We start from the raw sequence: 22,941 nt of genomic DNA, 5'->3' as shown, positions 1-22,941 counted from the left end.
TTTTTGGGTCACACGCTTCATGAAACAAAAAAAACAAGCCATTTTCTGGTACCAGCAAAATGAATGCAACACTGGTGCTCTTTACATATTTGATGGTTCGTATGTTCAGACAATACATTGTGCATTTATCTTGAGTTCAACCCCCCCGTATAAAATGTTTTAATAAACAACCCCCCCCCCCCCCAAAAAAAAAAAAAAAAAAAAAAAAATCATTTAAAATGTACCCAGTCAGTTTTCCTTGTGGTTTATTATTTGATATATATATATATATATAAAATAACTTGAAATTAAAATTGGACATTGTTTGCATATACTTTTAATTAAAATCCATAATTGTTTGCCTAAGTTGTTTCCAATAAATTCAACACAATTTTTGAATAGGTGTGTGACACTGGAACAAACATTGTGGCCATCTGTTTGGTGTCGCTTTGGTTTTCCAAACAAAATGGGTCGCAGCCGCGATAAAAAAGGTATGACCTGTATCATGGTGCGGTCATCTTGAGTTTCTCCTATACAAACCAATGTAACCAAAGCGAGGCAGGAATGACAGATAGTCTGGTTCCTTATTGTACAATGAATGTTGACAGCCATTACTGTTTATTAGATACGGGGAAAATTACCAACATGGCGGCATCATGATTAACGTTGATCTATGTGGCCACCACGGACGCCATTTTGAAACACTCGAAGCAGCGTGGAGCAGAAGACCGAAAGTAAGTTTTCTCATGTCTGTGATTTGATTTGATTGGTCCGAGGTGATATTTTTGTAGCTGCGGTGAGTGGACTTATAAGTCAGGTGAGTCGTTGCGCGCGCTGTCGGTGAATTGGCCGAGGTGTGCGTGATAAGGATACGAGAAACGTCTTGCACCAAGACTAGCCTATACTCCATTTCTTCGCTTACTACACAGGTCAGAAATTTCGGCGCTTGCACGGAGCGGAGACTGGTGATCGTAAGCGAAGAATACGACGGTAGCACACAGAGCAATGAAAAGTGTGTGTGAAAAGGAAACGAGAAACGTCTTGCACACAGACTAAGTATAGGCCTACGCACGCGCACGGTAACAAAAATCCATATTATACTAAAAAAAACAAGTACGCTTGATGTAAAGCGCAGAATTCCCTGCTCCCGTAAGCACCGATTCTTTAGAGCCATGACATTGGGCACAGATGTGATTCTTTTTCCATGGGATTATTTTTCAGGGTCAGTGTCATAACATTCAAGTTCGTGGCATAATTGCAGTTGTGGTCAACGTTGCCGTGTCAGAAACTTTCTTATAGCAGTTTCTATATGCAAAACGTGGGCACAAGTTAAGTGTATTTGGGCTATAAAAAGGCTAGAGCCTCACATTCTTTAAAAGCTCCTACTTGTTGAGAAAAGTCGGTGGTGTGGTTACAATTATTTCAACTAGACTCTAAAGTAGTCGGTGAGCGACAACTAGAACCATGACGTGGTCTGCGCTGCTGACGACTCTGTTTTTTTGTCATTACATTACCCTACATGTTCCACACCGTCTATCGACCCGCTGAATCCCTTTCAAACACAACAAATTATCTCCCAGAGATCTGTCATTGAAGAAATTGAACGAAACCTGCAAATATTGCACAGTCCCACCTACCAGAGATCGTTTGACACACTCACCCCGCAGCAGAACAAGCAGATTCTGAGAAACTTCCCTGGACTATTCAGAAGCAAGAGCTCGTTCCAAGCCTCTTCGTCGACAGCTGGGATGGTCAGTCAGTCACCTGGCTGAAGGCAAAGTAAGAACAGGGCGATCGGCGACCAGCAGGTCCCAGATATGTCCGCCCCTATTGGGAACTACACCTCTTGCCATAGCTCTTAAACGAAATGGAGACCTCGTTCAAGTGGATTGCTTTGGACCCTTTCGGTACAGAAAAAAAAGAAAAAGTTCACAGATTTACAAATAACTTACAAGGTTTACAGAAGGTAGTGGTGAAATACTTCTCTTGAAATATTATTCCATGAAATGCTTTACTTTTTGAGAAAACAGTAAAACAATATCAATTCTCGTTAACGAGAATTACGGATTTATTTTAAACACATGTCATGACACGGCGAAACGCGCGGATACAAGGGTGGGTTTTCCCGTTATTTTCTTCCGACTCCGATGACCGATTAAGCCCAAATTTTCACAGGTTTGTTACTTTATGACAACAAAAAACAACTATAGACCTTTTCGCAAATACTGGGGCGCGCGCGTAAAGCTTGGAATTAGGTGCATTGTGGTCTAGCTGGTAGCAAAATTTGATTAATATCTATCCCACAATGCACCTCATTCAACAGTCTGCGCTTGCGCATTGGTATTTGCGATAAGGTCTATGCCAACTAGCCGTATAGCAGTGCGCCCTCGCCGTTTAAAGTTGTCACGAGAACGCATGTCCTGCATGCTGACGGAGCAGGTGGGGAATGCAGAACATCACAAAGCAATAGTTTTCTGGCGATGGCACCGGTTTAGGACTTGAGTCAAGCCTAGGTAGGTCCCAGATGGTCAACCACCGTGTTCAACTGAGCCTCTTTAAAGGCACCGGACACTATTGGTAACTTACTTAAAATAATTGTCAGCATAAAAACCTACTTGGTAACGAGCAATGGAGAGATGCTGATATAAAACATGGCGAGAAACGGCTACCTCTGAAGTAACGTAGTTTTTTTTAAGACGTGATTTCTCACCCAGTTGAGAGATAATAATGGAAGAAACATCACCCTTGGCACACAAAGTTGTGTGCTTTCAGGTGCTTGATTTCGGGACCTCAAAATCTCATTCTGAGGATGTTGTCATTCTTTCTCAAAAACTACGTTACTTCAGAGGGAAGGGAGCCGTTTACTCATTATGTTTTATACTATCAACAGCTCTTCATTGCATGTTACCAAGTACGTTTTTATGCTAACAATTATGTTGAGTAATTACCGATAGTGTCCACTGCCTTTAAACGTGTGTGGGTAAAGTTCCATAATATACAATGAGTTTGTGAAGCGTTATACAGTAGCTGTATAACTATTGGCTGGTCAACCACAATGTTTATTTTACCAAATTTTCTGAACAGCTATCCCCGAAAACGGGTCAAACTAAACCGGAAGTGCGGATCTGGCCATTTTGGATTATATACTAAAAACGAAAAGTCGAGTTGAAACCAACGGTTCGTTTCAGAAATTGCGTGGTTTTGCTTTTACTTTGCGAACCAGCACGGTCGGCCACTTATGTGAGTCAAATGACTGCCACAAAATGGGCGACCGTGTTCGTCGACGAGGTAAAAGGAAAACCACGCAATTTCGAGTCATACTTGTATGGATAATTATATTCTACTTTTAAAATATCTTTCTAATCATGCATTTTACAACAAACGGCTACAAACGCATTTTAAAGACCAACTCGACCGATCCAAGGCAACGTGTTCCTTTAATTTGTGATAATCTGTACCATGGCCTGTTCCATCAGTAAAAGGGAAAACGAACTTAGTGGGCTATACTTGGTACCGTCAAATGATCCCGCCGTCTGGGAATTGCACAGTCGGTTCCGGGCGGTTCCGGGCCGACATGGATTATTATTTGGAAGGTGTTGGCAAATAATGCAATTTTCTGTGATTGGTGTTTTTTCTTTCATTATCTCGACACTCCTATACGACCAGTTGAATTCAAATTAATTTGTGCATATGTTGAGATACACCAAGTGAGAAGACTGGTCTTTGACAATTACCAATAGTGTCCAGTGTCTTTAAGGCCCGGTTACAACACTCCTCGATAACGATAACGAAAACGAAAATGTTACCAATGCACGCCATCGATTGGTTGAATAAGCTTGGGCATGTTCTGCGCGGAGCAATCAACCAATATAATTCATTCTTTTTGCGTCGTTCATTTTCGTTATCGCTACAGTGTGACTTCTTGGCCTTTATTATCATTTTTACGGGGTTATTTCAAAAGGTATGTTACATGATAATGACATTAAAATTGACATGTCATTAAGAACTTAGATCAACAGAAAAATGTACAAATTATTTCTTTTTATTTCTTATTATTTATTTGGCAATTTTTCCGTAATAAATACAAATTAGAAATAATTTATACGAATACGATATAAAACTCTGGTTGCTAAAGGACTCACGTAATCTTAGAATGAGTAACTGGGCATGTAAAGAAGGCACTTTTGATGAAAGTGTTGGGAATTGCATGTATTAATTAACTGCTGCAACCCTAGTGTTTGAAAATCTTAACTTTGGGCTGGTTTAGCTGTTTTAATTTCCCTTTCAGTGATGAGACGTTCTTTGAAAAATGCAGTAGATTATCGTTTTGTTGTATTCCATTGATGAATGGAAGTTAAAGGCACTTTTGGAAACGTTAGGTAATAGACCCTTCCCATGAAATATGTAAATTGCACATAGCGCGTGCGCACTAACGTTTTGGTTGGCAAATTGAGGGAACATCGCGCTGTTTTGTACACGGCTAATGGGTGCGTGACGCAGACGCGACTGCGCGTCTGCTTAGCGCACAACTCTATGGCGTTTGCCAACCAACAGGATCTGTACGCATGCGTGAATGTAATTAGCATATTTCATGGGAAGGGTCCATTGTCAAAGGCTCTGGTGGCCACATAGGTTGCTAAAGGACCCAAGTAATCTTAGACAGTAGCTGGGCATAACGGAGTTACTTTAGATGTAAGCAGTATTATTACTTGTATACAATAAATAATCGCGTTGCGTGCATGAAAAGAACTATTGGCACGTTTGTTTTTGCTGCATTGTAGGTTCAATACTCTGTTGTATACTTCCTGGATTGTCATCAGAAAGTTCATAAGTTGTTATTTCAAACGCCCACAGGGACTGGCGTTCTACCGCAAAAAGGCTATGGTATTTTTCCCAGTTGAAAATTACACTTATGGTCACTATGTGGGTTGATAAAATAAATATAATACCATTGTTAGTTTATGAATCGTTCTGGGCGTTGATAGGCCTTTGCAGTTTACGCAACTACACAAATTTCTCGCGTCAGATCACGAGCAAAAACCACGACATATATCTGCCATACAGACGCTGTACTCGTTTTTATGACTAATCAGACACACATTTTCGAATCGTTCCGTTGGATCGTCTCTAGTGGTGTTGTCCGTCACTCAGAAGTGTTACACCGACAAAATGACAACCATGCTCATCACCGCACTGTTGACGGTGACCGTCTTCGTGTCGTCGTCGTACTGCAGAGCCTACTCATACGGTCTTGTTCAAACCGAACCAATTGACCAATTGGATGCCCCGCAACTACTACGCATCGCGTCCGAGAGATCTGACATTGAAGCAATTGAACAAGATCCTCAACTCTTGTACAATGCCAGATACCAGAGATCGTTTGTGACACTCACCAAGCAGCAGAACCAGCAGATCCTAAGAAACTTCCCTTACATCTTTAGGGACCGGAGGTCATTCCTAATCTCTTCCTCGACAGTCGGGACAGTTAGCCAGTCACCTGCAGGCGATGGAAGAGCACGTCGATCGGTGTCTCAGAGAGTATGCCCGCCCATATTGGGATCTCAACCTCTTATTATAGCGCTTCAACCAAACGGAGAAGTTGTTGAACTTGTGCAGGTATGTATAGGCCTACATGTAATGGGTTCCCTTCTATTGCGGGATGGACAATTTTCTTCTTCTTGACATTGTGGAATATTTATTTGGTACGCAGGAAACCAGTGTCAGATGCAATTGTGTCCGCCGTGCAATACTGTCCGCTCCGGAAACTTTTGCATATGCAATCGTGTCCGGGGCTACGCAAAAACCGTCCGGTGGAAATGTACATGTACAGTCATGTACATGTATGTGCGCGCGTAAGCGAGCGTATCGGCCGCGCGTACATACGCGCCATTACTGTGTAGAAAATAAATTGTTCGCCATGGACGCGGTAAAAATTTCACGTTCGAAAGGCGACGCGCAAAAATGAACACGGGAGATAGGCCTTTGACGCGCTAAATGTCACGTGCTGACGGCAAAAAGTCTAAAATGTACACGGGAGATAGGCAATGGCAGCCCCCATGCCAGAACCCGCGTTTGTACGCGCGCGCGGCCGATCTAGTTATTCTATTCTATATCTATAGACCTTTTCGCAAATACTGGGGCGCGCGCGTAAAGCTTGGAATTAGGTGCATTGTGGTCTAGCTGGTAGCAAAATTTGATTCATATCTATCCCACAATGCACCTCATTCAACAGTCTGCGCTTGCGCATTGGTATTTGCGATAAGGTCTTTGGTATTCACTGAACCAACATGTACGCTATGCAGCATGAATATTCACAAATTATTATTGCAGCGAATACCCACTCCGGCCGAACATTTCCCATCATTCATGACATGCAATTATAGCTCGTTAAAAAAAATGGCGAGCTTGTTCCGTCGACCAATGGCGTTTAATTTACTGCAAGGACGGTTTTGCACGGGGGCGGACACAACTGCATATACAAATGTGTCCGGGCGGACACAATTGTCTTATGCAGCAGCGTCCGGCCGGGCGGACATTATTGCATATGCAATGATGTCCTCCGGATAGTATTGCATATGCAATGATGTCCTCCGGATAGTATAGGTTTTCTCGGTCAAATTTTCATGCGTTCGAATTAAAGCTGATTTGCCTCTCCAGTTGTTACTGCGTTTCGAATTCAGAATTCGGCCGTTCAATTTCGTTTTGGGTCGAGTCAAATTTTTTTAGCACTCTGTTCAATTTAGCGTAGCGTCATTCTTTTTCGTGACACACACGCCTCAAGAAGCGTCCGCGAAATTGAATGCTGCTTTGATGAACTGTTAAATTGAATGATTATTTTGTTAATTCGAATGACGCAACATTACATTTGACTAATCCCAAAACGAAATCGAATGACTCTTTTAAGTAGCATTCGATTTTGCGCGAAATAGAATACGCTGGTGGTTAAATTGGCTGCTCATTTTCCGAAATTGACCGAGAAAACCTATATTGCATAGAGGACATAATTGCGTGCGACCCCGGTCTCAATCAAAGAACCTTTTGATAAACTCAGATTTTGTTCCATCCCCATCTGTCTTTATAGGCTACCGATCATGATCATAAACTACCCTAACTACCTAACTACTGCCAAAATTGACTTTTGTTGTTATAGATGCCCGGGCAAGGAAAGTACCAGTGGATTTTGGAAGAAACATGCAAGTTCCAGAACGACCAGACTCTCACCAATCTGAGATGTTTTTTAGTTGAGCGCCATGTGACTGCACTTTTCATTAATTTAAGCCAACTATCGCAGGGACTTTCTACCAATGACTTTGACTTTGCGGATATCGTTGTACAGAGCTGTGCAACATTTAGAGGTATGCAACCCTAAATCCTAAACCCTAAACTCGAGGATTAACAAAACCCGTTCTTAAGCTAATTTAAGCAGGATTAACCAAACCTGTGCTTGAGCTAAATTAAGCAGGATTAACGAAACCTGTTCTTGAGCTAATTTTATAAGCAGGATTAACAAAACCTGTTCTAGAGCTAAATTAAGCAGGATTAACGAAACCTGTTCTTGGGCTAAATTAAGCAGGATTAACGAAACCTGTTCTTGGGCTAAATTAAGCAGGATTAACTAAACCTCTGTTCTTGAGCTAATCTAAAGTGGATTAACAAACCTGTTCTTGAGCAATTGACTAACAACACATTTACCACAACTGTAATTTTGGTATTTTCTGTTTCATTTTATTCTTTAAACCATACTTAACATTCTATAAACAATGTAAACATAATACAAATAGCAATAATTATAACACCCTTTTCTCGAAGATGTTTAACTTAGTGTGCATGGGTTTAGTGTGCATGGGTAATAGGTTTAAAGAGGAAGCACTGTTCTTGTTTCGTAGTTCCATAATACAATGAGTTTAAGGGGGTGTTTTAAAGTAGCTGTCATTTTACATATAATTATTATAAAAACGTTTCTAAAAGGCTCAGCAAGTCACAAGCATAATTGAGGTAGTTTTTTAAATCATCAGCTAAAGCTGCAGCTTGGTCACTGCATCATAATGCATAGGGCTGTCCTTGGCAACACCCTTAGTAATAGCCGTAGCCAAAGGCACCAAATCTGGCTTGGCCTAGAGTAAAAAGACCCTTACCAACAGCCGTAGCCATAGGCACCAAATCTGGCTTGGCCTAGAGTAAAGACCCTTAGCAACAGCCGTAGCCATAGGCACCAAACCTGGCTTGGCCTAGAGTAAAGACCCTTTGCAACAGCCGTAGCCATAGGCGCCAAATCTGGCTTGGCCTAGAGTAAAGACCCTTAGTATCAGCCGTAGCCATAGGCACAAAATCTGGCTTGGCCTAGAGTAAAGACCCTTACCAACAGCCGTAGCCATAGGCGCCAAATCTGGCTTGGCCTAGAGTAAAAACCCTTAGCAACAGCCGTAGCAATATGCGACAAATTTGGCTTGGCATAGAGTAAAGACCCTTAGCAACAGCCGTAGCCATAGGCACCAAATCTGGCTTGGTCTAGAGGAAAGACCCTTAGCAACAGCCGCAGCCATAAGCACCAAATCTGGCTTGGCCTAGAGTAAAGACCTTTTGCAACAGCCGTAGCCATAGCTGGGATATGGCTTTAAAATCGTATCTACCAGAAATCAGGACAGGGTGTATTTCCATGGATCTGCTTCAGCACAATAAGTAGCTTGGCACATCAAAATTATGTTGACCAGAATAAGGTTACCGACCAAACTACCATGTCACGAGTACAATGCGACTGGTAGCCTGCTCATTTCTGCTTAGCAGTGAACAGCTTTTTCCTGCTGAAACAAAAAGTAGCTAAGCACAACCAAATTATGTTGACCAGAATACGGTTACCGTTCAAACTACCATGTCACGTGTACAGAGTGACTGGTAGCCTGCTCGTTTCTGCTTAGCAGTGAACAATTTTTCCCCCAGCTGAAACGATCCTGTGAAACTAGGCCCACGTCTGAACAATGGCTTTAGAAGTGGCTATGGCATAGCTTCCTTTTACTTCAATGAGCCTGAAGCAACCAATGCCCTGAGCCATAGCCAAAGTCACTTGATACCGATACGGCCACAACTTTGCCATTATTTAGTTTGTCCAAGCCAATTAATGAGATTTCGGTACGCTATCAAATACAGGCATGCAACTGTAACTTCACCCCCTCAAAAGGGGAACTAAAAAAAGGCCAATGATTTTGTAAAGTATTTTTCAATTTTGAATGAAAAAGGAGGAAACTAGCTGATATCCGAGGAAATGTTGCCTGCCTGTAAATAAATTAATAGTAACGTTCTGTGTCAGCAGACAACCTAGGCCCAATTTTATCGTGCTGTTTTAAAAACACAAAGACGAGCTAAGCACAACCCAATTATGCTTTCTATTTCTAGAATAAGGTTGCCAGCCATTTGTCACTGGTATCTACTTATTCTTTCTAAGCAGAACATTTCTGAGCAATATAAGCTGCTTAAGCAAAATATAAGCTGCTTAAGCAATTTAATATAGCTTTATAGCAAACATTTGCAGAATACAGCTGGAAAGGGTGCATGTGGCATAATATTTTGGTGGGTAACTTTATTCTGGCAAGCATAATTTTGATGTACTTGGCCTATTTTAGTGTTTAAGCAGCTCAATGGAATTAGACCCTGGTATATATTCTTGGCCTGTATTTTTTTTTGGAGAAATGGATTTTTCCTACAGGGCTAGTCTGCTACTGTTTGAAAATCTCAACTTTGGACTGGTTTAGCTTTGTGTATTAATTTTTCATTTCTCTTTCTTGATGAGACGTTCTTTGGAAAATGCAGTAGATTTCGTTATTCCATTGATGAATGGAAGTTAAAGGCACTCGACACGTTCGGTAATTGTCAATAACTCTGACTGGTTGCTAAAGGACCCAAGGTATATCTTAGACAGTAGCTGTACATGCAAAGAAGTCATTTTAGATTAAAGTATTGGGAATTGTACGTATTACTTGTGCAAATAAATAATCATATTGTGTAAGTACTTTTGGCACGTTTTTTTTTTGCTGCATTGTAGGTTCAATACTCGTTTGTACATCATGTATTGTCATCAAAAGGTTCAGTTGTTATTTCAAACTCAACATGTCTGGCGTTAGCGAGCATCCGCAAACAGGGTTTTTCCCCAGTTTATGAAAATGTGTTGAAAATTACACACATGGTTACATGTGTATTGATCAAATATAATATTATTATTTCTAGTCTATGGTTCGTTCTGGGCGTTCATGTTTATATAGGCCTTTGCAGTTTATGCAGTGATGTTTGACTAAAAAAGGCACAAAAAGCTTTCTTGCCTCAGATCACAAGCAAAAACAAAACCACATTATATGACAACCATGCTCATCACCGCGCTGGCGATGGTGACCGTCTTCGTGTCGTCGTCGTCGTACTGCGACGACTACGTTAGTGTAACACCGTGTTGTCCTAAATGTCCAACCGACATACCAGAGTTCGTTTGTGACACTCACCGAGCAGCAGAACAAACAACTCCTCGAAAACTTCCCCGACATATTTATGGATCGGGAGTCATTCCTAAACTCCTCATCGACAGTTGGGACAATCAGTAATAATAATAATAATAATAATAATAATAATAATAATAATAATAATAATAATAATAATAATAATAATAATAATAATAATAATAATAATAATAATAATAATAATAATAATAATAATAATAATAATAATAATAATAATAATAATAATAATAATAATAATAATAATAATAATAATAATAATAATAATAATAATAATAATAATAATAATAGTAATAATGATAATAATGATAATAATAATAATAATAATAATAATAATAATAATAATAATAATAATAATAATAATAATAATAATAATAATAATAATAATAATAATAATAATAATAATAATAATAATAATAATAATAATAATAATAATAAATAATAATAATAATAATAATAATAATAATAATAATAATAATAATAATAATAATAATAATAATAACAAACAATAACAATAACAATAACATCAACAATAACAATAACAATAACAAAAACAATAACAATAACAATAACAATAACAATAACAATAACAATAACAATAACAATAACAATAACAATAACAATAACAATAACAATAACAATAACAATAACAATAACAATAACAATAACAATAACAATAACAATAACAATAACAATAACAATAACAATAACAATAACAATAACAATAACAATAACAATAACAATAACAATAACAATAACAATAACAATAACAATAACAATAACAATAACAATAACAATAACAATAACAATAACAATAACAATACCAATACCAATACCAATACCAATACCAATACCAATAACAATACCAATACCAATACCAATAACAATAACAATAACAATAACAATAACAATAACAATAACAATAACAATAACAATAACAATAACAATAACAATAACAATAACAATAACAATAACAATAACAATAACAATAACAATAACAATAACAATAACAATAACAATAACAATAACAATAACAATAACAATAACAATAACAATAACAATAACAATAACAATAACAATAACAATAACAATAACAATAACAATAACAATAACAATAACAATAACAATAACAATAACAATAACAATAACAATAACAATAACAATAACAATAACAATAACAATAACAATAACAATAACAATAACAATAACAATAACAATAACAATAACAATAACAATAACAATAACAATAACAATAACAATAATAATAATAATAATAATAATAATAATAATAATAATAATAATAATAATAATAATAATAATAATAATATTTATTATTAATATTGGGACCTGAACCTCTTGTTATAGTGCGTAAACCAAACGGAGAAGTTGTTCAACTTGTGCAGGTATGTACATGTACATGTAATACCCCAGGCAGTTTCTCTACCTATTGGTGGAGAGCGCGTCACGTGGGGTGGTTTAATGACCAGCCGTCGGGCGCGCAAGAACATCACGCGGAACGCAATTCATAGCTAACAAAACAGCGCGTAACCTAAACGCGCGCGCGTACACACAACCCACGCGCATCGAACAGATTCTTCACAAAGTTTATAGGGAAAAAAATATTTCAAACCTCAAATTTTATGTCTTTTTGTAACGTTTTTTCAACAAAGGGCATTGATGAATGGGAATAAAAGAGGGGTGTTCGAGTTTCCCTTCCCAAGGTGTAAAAGAAGGGGTGCGATAATAAAGGCCGTTGAAGTACTCGTCGCTACCGCTTTATTCCCTTATTTTACAACTCGGGAAGCTAAGGGAAACTTGAACACTCGTAACCATTAATAATTCAGAATAAGGCTTCCAGATTTAACTTTGCTTTAACATCATTCCCTCCCCCATCCGTCCATAGGGCCTGTAGGCTACCGATCATGACCATAAACTACCCTAATATGCCAAAATTGACTATTGTTTTTTTGCAGATGCCTGGGCTAGGATTGTACCAGTGGATTTTGGAAGAAACATGCCAGTTCACGAACGACCAGACTCTCACCGAACTTAGCTGTTTTTTAGTAGAGCGCCATGTGACTGCACTCTTCATTAATGCAAGCCAACTATCCCAGGGGATTGCTACCATTGACTTTGACTTTGCTAATATCGTCGTACAGAGCTGTGTAAGATTTAGAGCCTAAATACGAAACTCAAGGATTAACGAAACCGGTTCTTAAACTAATCTAAGCACTAAGCAGGATTAACAAAACCTGTTCTTGAGCTAATCCAAGCAGGATTAACAAACCCTGTTCTTGAGCTAATTTAAGCAGGATTATCAAAACTTGTTCTTGAGCTAATTTAAGCAGGATTATCAAAACCTGTTCTTGAGCTAATTTAAGCAGGATTAACAAACCCTGTTCTTGAGCTAATTTAAGCAGGATTATCAAAACTTGTCCTTGAGCTAATTTAAGCAGGATTATCAAAACCTGTTCTTGAGCTAATTTAAGCAGGATTATCAAAACCTCTGTTTTTGAGTTAATTTAAAGTGGATTAACAAAATGTCAAAACTGTTTTTCACCAATTGACTAACAACACATTTACTACAACTGTAATTTAGGTATTTTTCTGTTTCATACTTTAGATTACATACACATTATATACATAATGCATATAGTAATAATAATTACAACCTTTTCTTCAAGATGTTCAACTTGGTGTGCAAGGGTTTAGTGTGCATGGGTAATAGGTTCAAAGAGAAAGTATTGTTATTGTTTCGTAGTTCCATAATACAATGAGTTTATGGGGGTGCTATAAAAGTAGCTGTCATTTTACTTATAATTATTATAAAAACGTTTTTAAAAGCTTACCAAGTCACAAGCAAAATTGAGGTAGTTTTTGAAATCATCGGCTTAAGCTGCAGCTCGGTCACTGCATCATCATGCATGGGTTGCCCTTGGCAACACCCTTAGTAACATCCGTAGCCATAAGTAACAGCCGTAGCCATAGGTACCAAATCTGGCTTGGCCTAGAGTAAAGACCCTTTGCAACAGCCGTAGCCATAGCTGGGATATGGCTAAATCATATAGCCAAACTGTATCTACCAGAAATCAAGATAGGGTAGAGCATGTATTAATTAACTGCTGCAAAAACCCTAGTGTCTGAAAATCTTAACTTTGGGCTGGTTTAGCTGTTTTAATTTCCCTTTCAGTGATGAGACGTTCTTTGGAAAATGCAGTAGATTGTGTTTTGTTGTATTCCGTTGATGCATGAAAGTTAAAGTCATGCACTAAGGGCCGAGTCACACTTTCATGGATATTCTTCAGCACAAAAAGTAGCTAATCACAACAAAATTTATATGTTGAACAGAATAAGGTTACCGACCTCACTACCATGTCACGTGTACAGAGTGACTGGTAGCCTGCTCGTTTCTGCACAGCAGTGAACAGGTTTTTTTCCAGCTGACACGATTCTTTGAATTAGGCCCAGGTCTGAACAAATGGCTTTTGGAAGTGGCTATGGCTTAGCTTCCTTTCTTCAAGGGGCCTGAAACAACCAATGGCCTGAGCCATAGCCAAAGTCGCTTGATACCGATACGGCCACAACTTTGCCATTATTTAGTTTGTCAAAGCCAATTACTGAGATTTCGGTACGCTATAAAATACAGGCATGCAATTGTAACTTCACCCCCTAAAAAGGGGAACTAACAGAAATTAGCTGATATCCGAGGAAATGTTGCCTGCCTGTAATTCTAAATCTGAGGTCTCGATATCAAATTCGTGGAAAATTACTTCTTTCTCGGAAACAACGTCATTTCAGAGGGAGCCGTTTCTGACAATGTTTTATACTATAATATTAACCTCTTCTCATTACTCGTCACCAAGTAAGGTTTTATGCTAAACATTATTTTGAGTAATTACCAATAGTGTCCACTGCCTTTAAGCAACTCTATGGAATTGGACCCTGGTGTATATTCTTGGCCTGTATTTTTTTTTTGAGAAAATTGATTCAATATACAGGGTTAGTCTGCTGCAACTCTAGTGTTTGAAATCTCAACTTTGGGCTGGTAATAGCTTTGTGTATCAATTTTTCATTTCTCTTTCTTGATGAGACGTTCTTCGGAAAATGCAGTAGATTTCGTTATTCCATTGATGAATGAAAGTTAAAGGCACTCTACACGTTCGGTAATTGTCAATAACTCTGGTTACTGGTTGCTAAAGGACCCAAGTAATCTTAGACAGTAGCTGTACATGCAAAGAAGTCACTTTAGATTAAAGTATTGGGAATTGTGCGTATTACTTGTGTAAATAAATAATCATATTGTGTAAGTACTTTTGGCACGTTCGTTTTTGCTGCATTGTAGGTTCAATACTCGTTTGTACATCATTGTCATCGATAGGTTACGTTGTTATTTCAAACTCCACAGGACATAGTAATCGCAAACAGGCTATGGGTTTTTTCTCCCTCGTTTGTGAAACGTATTGTTGAAAATTACACTAGTCATGATCATGTGGGTTAGTCAAATGTCACACCATATTTTATGGTTCGTTCTGTGCGTTGACGTTTATAGGCCTTTGCAGTTTACGCAGTGATGTTTGACCAAAAAGGCACACCCAAAATTCTCGCGTCAGATCACAAGCAAAAAAAAAAACCACATTATATTTGCCATCCAGACGCTGCACTCGTTTTAAAAATCACACACATATTTTCAAATCGTTCCGTTGGTCGTCTCTACTGGGTGTTGACCGTCACTATCAGAAGTGTTACACGGACAAAATGGCAACCATGCTCATCACAGCACTGTTGATGGCGACCGTCTTCGTGTCGTCGTCGTACTGCCGAGCCTACTCATGCTGTCCTAAATGTTCAACCGAATCAATTGCCCATTTCAATTACCTTCAACTACAACAGATTGTGTCTCAGCGATCTGTCGTTGAAGAAATTGAACAAGATCCTCAACTCTTGTACAATGCCACATACCAGAGATCGTTTGTGACACTCACCAATCAGCAGAACCAGCAGATCCTAAGAAACTTCCCCGACATCTTTAGGGACCGGTCACCTGCAGGCGAAGGAAGAGCACGTCGATCGGTGTCTCAGAGAGTATGCCCGCCCATATTGGGATCTCAACCTCTTATTATAGCGCTTCAACCAAACGGAGAAGTTGTTGAACTTGTGCAGGTATGTACATGTAATGGGTTTTCTTTGAATGCGGAATGGTCTCTTTTCTTTTCCTGGAATATTAATTTGTTACGCAGGAAAGCGGTCTCATTCAACGAACCTTTAGTAAAACTCAGATTTTACAATTCGGGAAAGGAAACTCAAACACTCGTATCTTTGAGATATCTTTCTTATAATTCAGAAAAAGGCTTCTACCGGGTGTCTCAAAAACAAAAAATGAACACTTTTGAAATGGCTGCCGAATAATAAAATATACGATTCTGGGGGAAGGGTTTAGATGTATGGATAGCTTATGGTCTCAACTTTCATATGACATCAAACAGTCCGAAAATAATTCAAGCCTGCTGGGTGAACACTGCTCACTTTTGTGAGGATATGAAAATTCGGCTGCGCAGGAATTAGCCTTCCATATTGTGAGCTTACAAAATTGTAGGTGATATATGATAAACTCATGATCAATATTGCCATCAGTTTGGGTTTGCTGAGTAAATTTATATAATTTATTAAACCATTTTTTTGATGCATGGGTGATGCTACTTGTGCAATTTCCATATTACAAAATGTATTTTTTTCACATCTGTGATTTTGAATAAAAACCTTCACCCCACATTTCAGTTATTGTAAGTTGAACATTTCATTGTTTTTTCTTAAAGGAACACGTTGCCTTGGATCGGTCGAGTTGGTCCTTGAAAAGCGTTCTGTAACCGTTTGTTATAAAATCTGTATGGTTAGAAAGATGTTGTAAAAGTAGAATACAATGATCTACACAAATATGCCTCGAAATTGCGTGGTTTTCCTTTTACCTTGTCGACTAACACTGTCGGCCATTTATGGGAGTCAAATTTGTGACACCCATAAATGGCCGACCGTGTTAGTTCGCGACGTACAATGAAAACCGTGAAATTTTGAGTGATACTTGTGTGGATCATTATATTCTACTTTTAAAACATCTTTCTAACCATATGCATTTCATAACAAACGGTTTCAAACGCTTTTTATAGACCAACTCGTCCGATCCAAGGCAACGTGTTCCTTTAATAACCAGATGGGGATTAAGTAAATTGATTATTCAAATACGGTTTGTTGAAAAAGGGAATGTCACAGATGTTGGCTACTTGTTCTTTAGGTTACACATTGACCTGAAGTAGCCGACATCTTGGATTGAATTTTGTAAGCTACAATTAAAGGACGTACCTCTCGCAAAGGGAAGACTAATTCCTGCGCAGCCTAATTTTCATACCCTTCACAAAAGTGAGCAGTGCTCACCCAATCATAAACTATTTTCGGACTTGTTGATGTCATATGAAAGTTCAGACCATAAGCTATCCATACACCTAAACCTTTTCCCCCGTCCATATAAAAAGCTACCAATCATGATCATAAACTACCAGAATAGGCCAAAGTTTACTATTGTTTTTTGCAGATGTCTGGGCAAGGAATGTACCAGTGGATTTTGGAAGAAACATGCCAGTTCCCGAACGACAAGACTCACATCGAACTGAGCTGTTGTTTAGTTGAGCGCAATGTGACTGCACTTTTCATTAATTTAAGCCAACTATCGCACGGAATTTCTGCCAATGACTTTGACTTTGCGGATATCGTTGTACAGTGCTGTGCAACATTTAGAGGTGTGCAACCCTAAATCCGAAACTCGAGGATTAACAAAACCCGTTCTTAAGCTAATCTAAGCAGGATTAACAAAACCTGTTCTTGAGCTAATCTAAGCAGGATTAACAAAACCTGTTCTTGAGCTAATCTAAGCAGGATTAACAAAACCTGTTCTTGAGCTAATCTAAGCAAGAGTATTACAAAACCTGTTTATGAGTTTATCTAAGCAGGAACAAAACATGTTCTTCAGCTAATCTAAGCAGGATTAACAAAACCTGTTCTCAACTAATCTAAGCAGGATTACCAACACATTTAACAATAATTTGGGTATTTCTGTTCCATTTATTCTTTATACTGTATTCTTTATACTGTACTTTACATTATACACAATATATACAAAATACAAATAATATTATACTCTTTTCTTCGATAGTAAAAACCAGCTAAGCACAACAAAATTATGTTTTCTAGAATAAGGTTACCAGCCCCCCAAAAGAATTGACATGTTCCATTTGTAACCGGTATCCTACTTTTTTTGTGCTAAGCAGAGCAAGATATTAAGCTGCTTAACCATTCAAAGAGCTGCTTAAGCAGAACAGTTTTCTTACGAATTTTGTGCTTAGCAAAAAATTAGCAGAATTCCAGCCAGAAAGGGTGCATGTGACATGGTGTTTTGTTGAGTAACTTTACTGTAGTAAGCATAATTTTGCTGTTTAATTAATAAGCAGCTCTAAGGGGCCCTGGTATAATTATGGGCTTGTAAACTTTTTTGAGAGAATGGATTTTACATACAGACTAGTCTGGCGCAACCCAGTCGGGCTGTTTTAGCTTTTTTGTATGAACTTTTTATTTCCCTTTCTTTAGACGTTCTTTGGAAAATACAGTAGATTTTGTAATTTTGTATTCCATTGATGAATGAAAGTTAAAGGCAGTGGACACTTTTGGTAATTACTCAAAATATTTATTAGTATAAAACCTTAATTGGTTATAAGAAATGGGGAGCTGTTGATAGTATAAAACACTGTGAGAAACGGCTCCCTCTGACGTGACGTAGTTTTTTCGAGAAAGAAGTAATTTTCCACGAATTTGATTTCGAGACCTCAGATTTAGAATCAGAGGTCGAAATCAAGCGTCTGAAAGCACACAACTTCCTGTGACAAGGGTGTTTTTTTCTCTCATTATCTCGCAACATCGACGACCGATTGAGTTTAAGGTTTCACAGGTTTGTTATATTTTATGCATACGTTGAGATACACCAAGTGAGAAGACTGGTCTTAGACAATTACTAATAGTGTTCAGTGTCTTTAAAGGCACTTAAGACATGTTAGGTAATTGTCAAAGACCAATATTCTCACTTGGTGTATCTCAACATAATTATGCGTAAAATAGCAAACCTGTACAAATTTTGGCTCAATTTGTCACCAAAGTTGCAAGAGACAAAACAAACCCTTGTTGAAAAAAAAAATGTTTGCTTTCAGATTCATAATAAAAGGCTTCAATATTTGAGTGAGAAATTACCTCATTTTCTAAAACTATGATACTTCAGAGGGAGCCTTCTCACAATGTTGTATACCATCAACCTCTCCCCCTTACTCGTTACCAAGTAAGTTTTTATGCTTACGATTATTTTTGAGTAAGTACCAATAGTCTCCAGTGCCTTTAATATTGGGTTACTTCACTTAAGAAGCTTTTAATATCACTTTTTATTGACTGTTATATCTGTGGTTTAGTACTAATACACAGTTGAAAACGAAAAATAAATAAATAAATAAATAAAAACAATGGAGAAAATGAACATTGGTTAGGACAGTTCTTAATTCATTTCCATAAACTAGCGGTAAAAAACCTGATGAACACAATATAAATTAAAAACCGAGTTTGAATGGAGACTTGATGAGAATTTCCGAAACATGTGGTAGTAATAAAAGTGGCTTGTTAAAGCGCTCTTAGCAGTCACTCGGTGACACTCATGGTGGGAAAAAGGGGGCCTGTCTTCTTCTTTTTTTCAAAAAGTCAAGACGCTAAACATTTTTTACAAATTTTTGCCTAACAGGTGTCAGTAAACTTTTGATTGGAATAATAGAATCGTACCAAGAACTGACTGATGTAATGGCGATCTAGTGAAAACAATTGGCAAATCACTGCTCTTAAAAAAATAGAGATAACTGCATAAAATAAAATAAATACCCGCTGCTTGGAAAAAGAACAAACAATTGTACAAGGACATCCACTCTATTACAAAGGGACACTTTTGAGACGCTGAGCTGACGGCAGCAGGCATAAAGGTCCTTTTTCAATCAATGTAACTGTTTAGTTTTTATGTTTTTGTAAATTCTGTATATTTTGTGTATGAATAAAGTGTTTTCTTTGAAAAGTCAAAAAAGTCAATCAATCAATCAATCAATCACTCAATCAATCAATCAATCAATCAATCAATCACTCAATCAATCAATTAACCAATCAATCAACCAATCAATCAATCAATCAATCAATCAACCAATCAATCAATCAATCAATCAATCAATCCATCAATCAGAGGAAATTTATATAGCGCCAACATCAACCAAAATTGTTCAAAGGCGCTCGAGACAGTCACATGAAATTAATTACAATACACTTGTTGGAAAAGAAAACATTTGAGAAGTTTCTTGAAAATGTGAATTGTGTTAGAGCATCCTTGATGTGATTTGGAAGAGTTTTAAATTTTTTGGGTCAGTATTGTGCGCGTAGGTTTAAGCACGCGCACAACTGGCGAGAACTGTGAAAAGGATTATTTACAGGACTCCCATTGAAATGTGCACATTTTACAAGGACTCTGATTGGTGGATGAGAAAAGGCCATTCTCTTTCCTGCTCTTACACCATCTGCTATTCAAATAAATAACAAACACAACAAGACAATTTCATTTTGCACAGCATTATGTTCACTCTGATACAAATATTTACACCAGGGTTTTGTTAAAGGAACATTACAGAATTGGTCAGAAACAAAATCGTCTAAGATCACAGATTAACATAAAACTTACTTGGTCTAATGATGATGATAGAAAAACATCCCTTGAAACATTTCTGTCTGAAATGTCATATTTGATGAGAAATAAATAAAACTAACTCCCTGCTGAGTTTATCGCTCAGTGAGTGTTTATTCATTTTCTTTTTGAATTGATGTCATGCAAAAATGTGTATTTGGTGTTCCACTATTTTCTCGTGACCCAGATGGCAGATGGTTCTCAAACTTCTACAGGTTTGTCAGTTTATGTATATTGTGGATTACTTAAAGTGCCTACACTGCCAGCAACTGTTTTGTTTAATAGCAAAAACCAATTCTGTAATGTTCCTTTAATTTCTCCACACGGAGAACGAGGGCTCCTGAGACTGCGATTTGGTGGAAGGCTCCGTGCTCGGCCCTTTTTCATCGGCTAGGACATCGCCACCCAAAGCTGCGAACATCTGAGAAGCTGTCAGGGTTCCAAACAATTTTAAAAACTTGTTTACTTCTTCATGTGGAAGTGTCGAGGCTGAGCGGTTAAGAGCACCGAATTCAAACTCTGGTGTTTCTGATCAGCAGAGTGCGGGTTCGCATCCCCAGCCGTGACACTTGTGTCCATAAGCAAGACACTTAATCATAGCTTAGTCCTTCGGATGGGACATAAAGCCGTTGGTCCCAAGGGTTGTGTAATGCATGTAAAAGAACCCAGTGCACTTTTCGAAAAGAGAAGGGGTTCGCCCCGGTGTTCCTGGCTGTGGCTGCTGTATGCGCCATAGCACCTTGTAAAAACCCTTATAAGGTGCTAAATAATTGGGCCTCAAAATTCATCACTGCAATTACCTATATTTCTGACAGTTTGTATATATACTCAGCGACTTGAGTACCTTGTTTGGTAGATACGTGGGCTATATAAGACTTCAATATTATTATTATTATTATCAATAACACTACACAAGCCTACAACGACCACAACTGATCGGACACGCAACTAGGCATGACACTCCTCTCTCAATACTCCTGGACAAGATGACCCAACCTACAGAACCCTATCGTAGGGGTGGAGCACTTATGCACACCTACCAACAGCAACTCTCTAATGACCTGAGAATGGTTGGTATTGTAACTTCACACGCCGAACAATGGAAAAGAACAATTAACAAAACGAACAAACTGTAGCCACTGAGCAACGCATGTGCGGTAGCAGGAATGTCGTCACGTCATGATGATGATACTTAATCAACTTCACTGGCCGCCGTTCAATTCTGAATTCAGTTCAATATCATCCTTCTCACTTTTAAGGCGCTTCATCAACTCGCTCTAATCTCAGGCCTGGTCTACCGTTATTGACTCATTTACTTAAGCAACTTCACTGGCTGCCCGTTCAATTCTGAATTCAGTTCAATATCATCCTTCTCACTTTTAAGGCGCTTCATCAACTCGCTCCAATCTCAGGCCTGGTCTACCGTTATTGACTCATTTACTTAATCAACTTCACTGGCTGCCCGTACAATACAGAAATCAGTTTAAAATCATCCTTCTCACTTTTAAGGCGCTTCATCAACTCGCTCCAATCTCAGGCCTGGTCTACCGTTATTGACTCATTTACTTAATCAACTTCACTGGCTGCCCGTACAATACAGAAATCAGTTTAAAATCATCCTTCTCACTTTTAAGGCGCTTCATCAACTCGCTACAATCTCAGGCCTGGTCTACCGTTATTGACTCATTTACGTAATCATCATCACTGGCTGCCAGTACAATGGACCGATCCGGCCTATCAATCAAACTGTGCGCGTTCACCCATTTGACCAATCACAGCAATGATTGTGGTCAGACAAACTCGGTCATGCGTGTGCGTATATTTGGCACGCGCGGCAGAATCGTGCAGAATGTCATTGGGAGTATTCGTACACGTGTCTTGCTCACGCGCGCGGTGGGCGGAGCTTAGTGGAAAGCCGGAACGGTCCATTCAGAAATCAGTTTAAAATCATCCTCCTAACGTTTGTGGCACTTATCAACTCGCTTACTATCTACATCCAGCATCAGGGACATGACACACCTTCGTAATGTCAGAGCCAGTTTGACGTTCCTCATGCTCACACTCCACGTACCTATATCCCGCCTCGCTAGCTATGGAGACGGAGCTTTCTCTAAGATTGCACGTCCTCTATGTAATTCACTGCCGCTAGACCTTAGAACACAGAACAATCCTTCAATCTTCAAACGGCAGCTCACAACTCACCTATTGAAACAAGTATTTTAAATCCTGGACTTTTTGACTTTGCGAACCGGCGCCCTTGAACGTAATTTTTTGTCAGATACTTAGCGCGTTATAATTGCTGTTTATTATTATTACTATGAATACTACCGATTTTCACCTGTGAGCTCAACGCGCTGTTAAACGAGTGCTGTCGATTTTAAAAGCGATGGGAACGAACTGGGTTAGAAAAATTCATTGGTTTAATATCTACTTTGCGGGGGCAAATTGAAAAAGAAATCAAATAAAAACAAAGCCGTTGAAAGAATTGAATGATACTCACAATCATTTGGATTCTTCTTACTCTTGGCAAAGGGATCCGGTCTGATTGCATATGCTGAGCCAGGCCTAGACAATGATGCCTTTACATTGTAGGTGAGATAATAAAAAATAAAATAAAACAAATGATAAATGAATAATACAAAAACAATTATACAAATAAACAAAACAATA

General features: G+C 38.3%; 3 protein-coding genes and 1 pseudogene across 3 annotated transcripts in view; 3 read left to right on the top strand and 1 right to left on the bottom strand.

The window, feature by feature from the left end:
• Window positions 1–5,148: 5,148 nt before the first annotated feature.
• LOC139949213 (uncharacterized) lies at window positions 5,149–7,348 on the top strand. The gene is made up of 2 exons (XM_071947608.1): window positions 5,149–5,595; window positions 7,130–7,348. Exons 1-2 carry the CDS (start codon window positions 5,149–5,151, stop codon window positions 7,346–7,348), a joined length of 666 nt encoding a protein of 221 aa, XP_071803709.1.
• Window positions 7,349–9,613: 2,265 nt separating this feature from the next.
• On the top strand, window positions 9,614–14,809 carry LOC139948681 (uncharacterized; annotated as a pseudogene).
• Window positions 14,810–14,929: 120 nt separating this feature from the next.
• Window positions 14,930–19,038, top strand: LOC139948680 (uncharacterized). The gene is made up of 2 exons (XM_071946925.1): window positions 14,930–15,635; window positions 17,059–19,038. Exons 1-2 carry the CDS (start codon window positions 15,231–15,233, stop codon window positions 17,275–17,277), a joined length of 624 nt encoding a protein of 207 aa, XP_071803026.1. The 5' UTR covers window positions 14,930–15,230; the 3' UTR covers window positions 17,278–19,038.
• LOC139948679 (uncharacterized) overlaps window positions 17,323–22,941 on the bottom strand; it is a 29,521-nt gene continuing 23,902 nt past the window's right edge. Inside the window, exons 8-9 of the mRNA XM_071946923.1 lie at window positions 22,772–22,850; window positions 17,323–20,700 (exon numbers count right to left, since the gene is read on the bottom strand). Coding sequence (XP_071803024.1) covers window positions 20,582–20,700; window positions 22,772–22,850 — 198 coding nt within the window. The 3' untranslated portion in view covers window positions 17,323–20,581. The remainder of the gene's footprint in view (window positions 20,701–22,771; window positions 22,851–22,941) is intronic.

The sequence above is a fragment of the Asterias amurensis genome, chromosome 16 (assembly GCF_032118995.1).
Source record: "Asterias amurensis chromosome 16, ASM3211899v1".
In the NCBI taxonomy this organism is placed as follows: Eukaryota; Metazoa; Echinodermata; class Asteroidea; order Forcipulatida; family Asteriidae; genus Asterias; species Asterias amurensis.
This window is presented reverse-complemented; position numbering and strand designations above follow the sequence as displayed.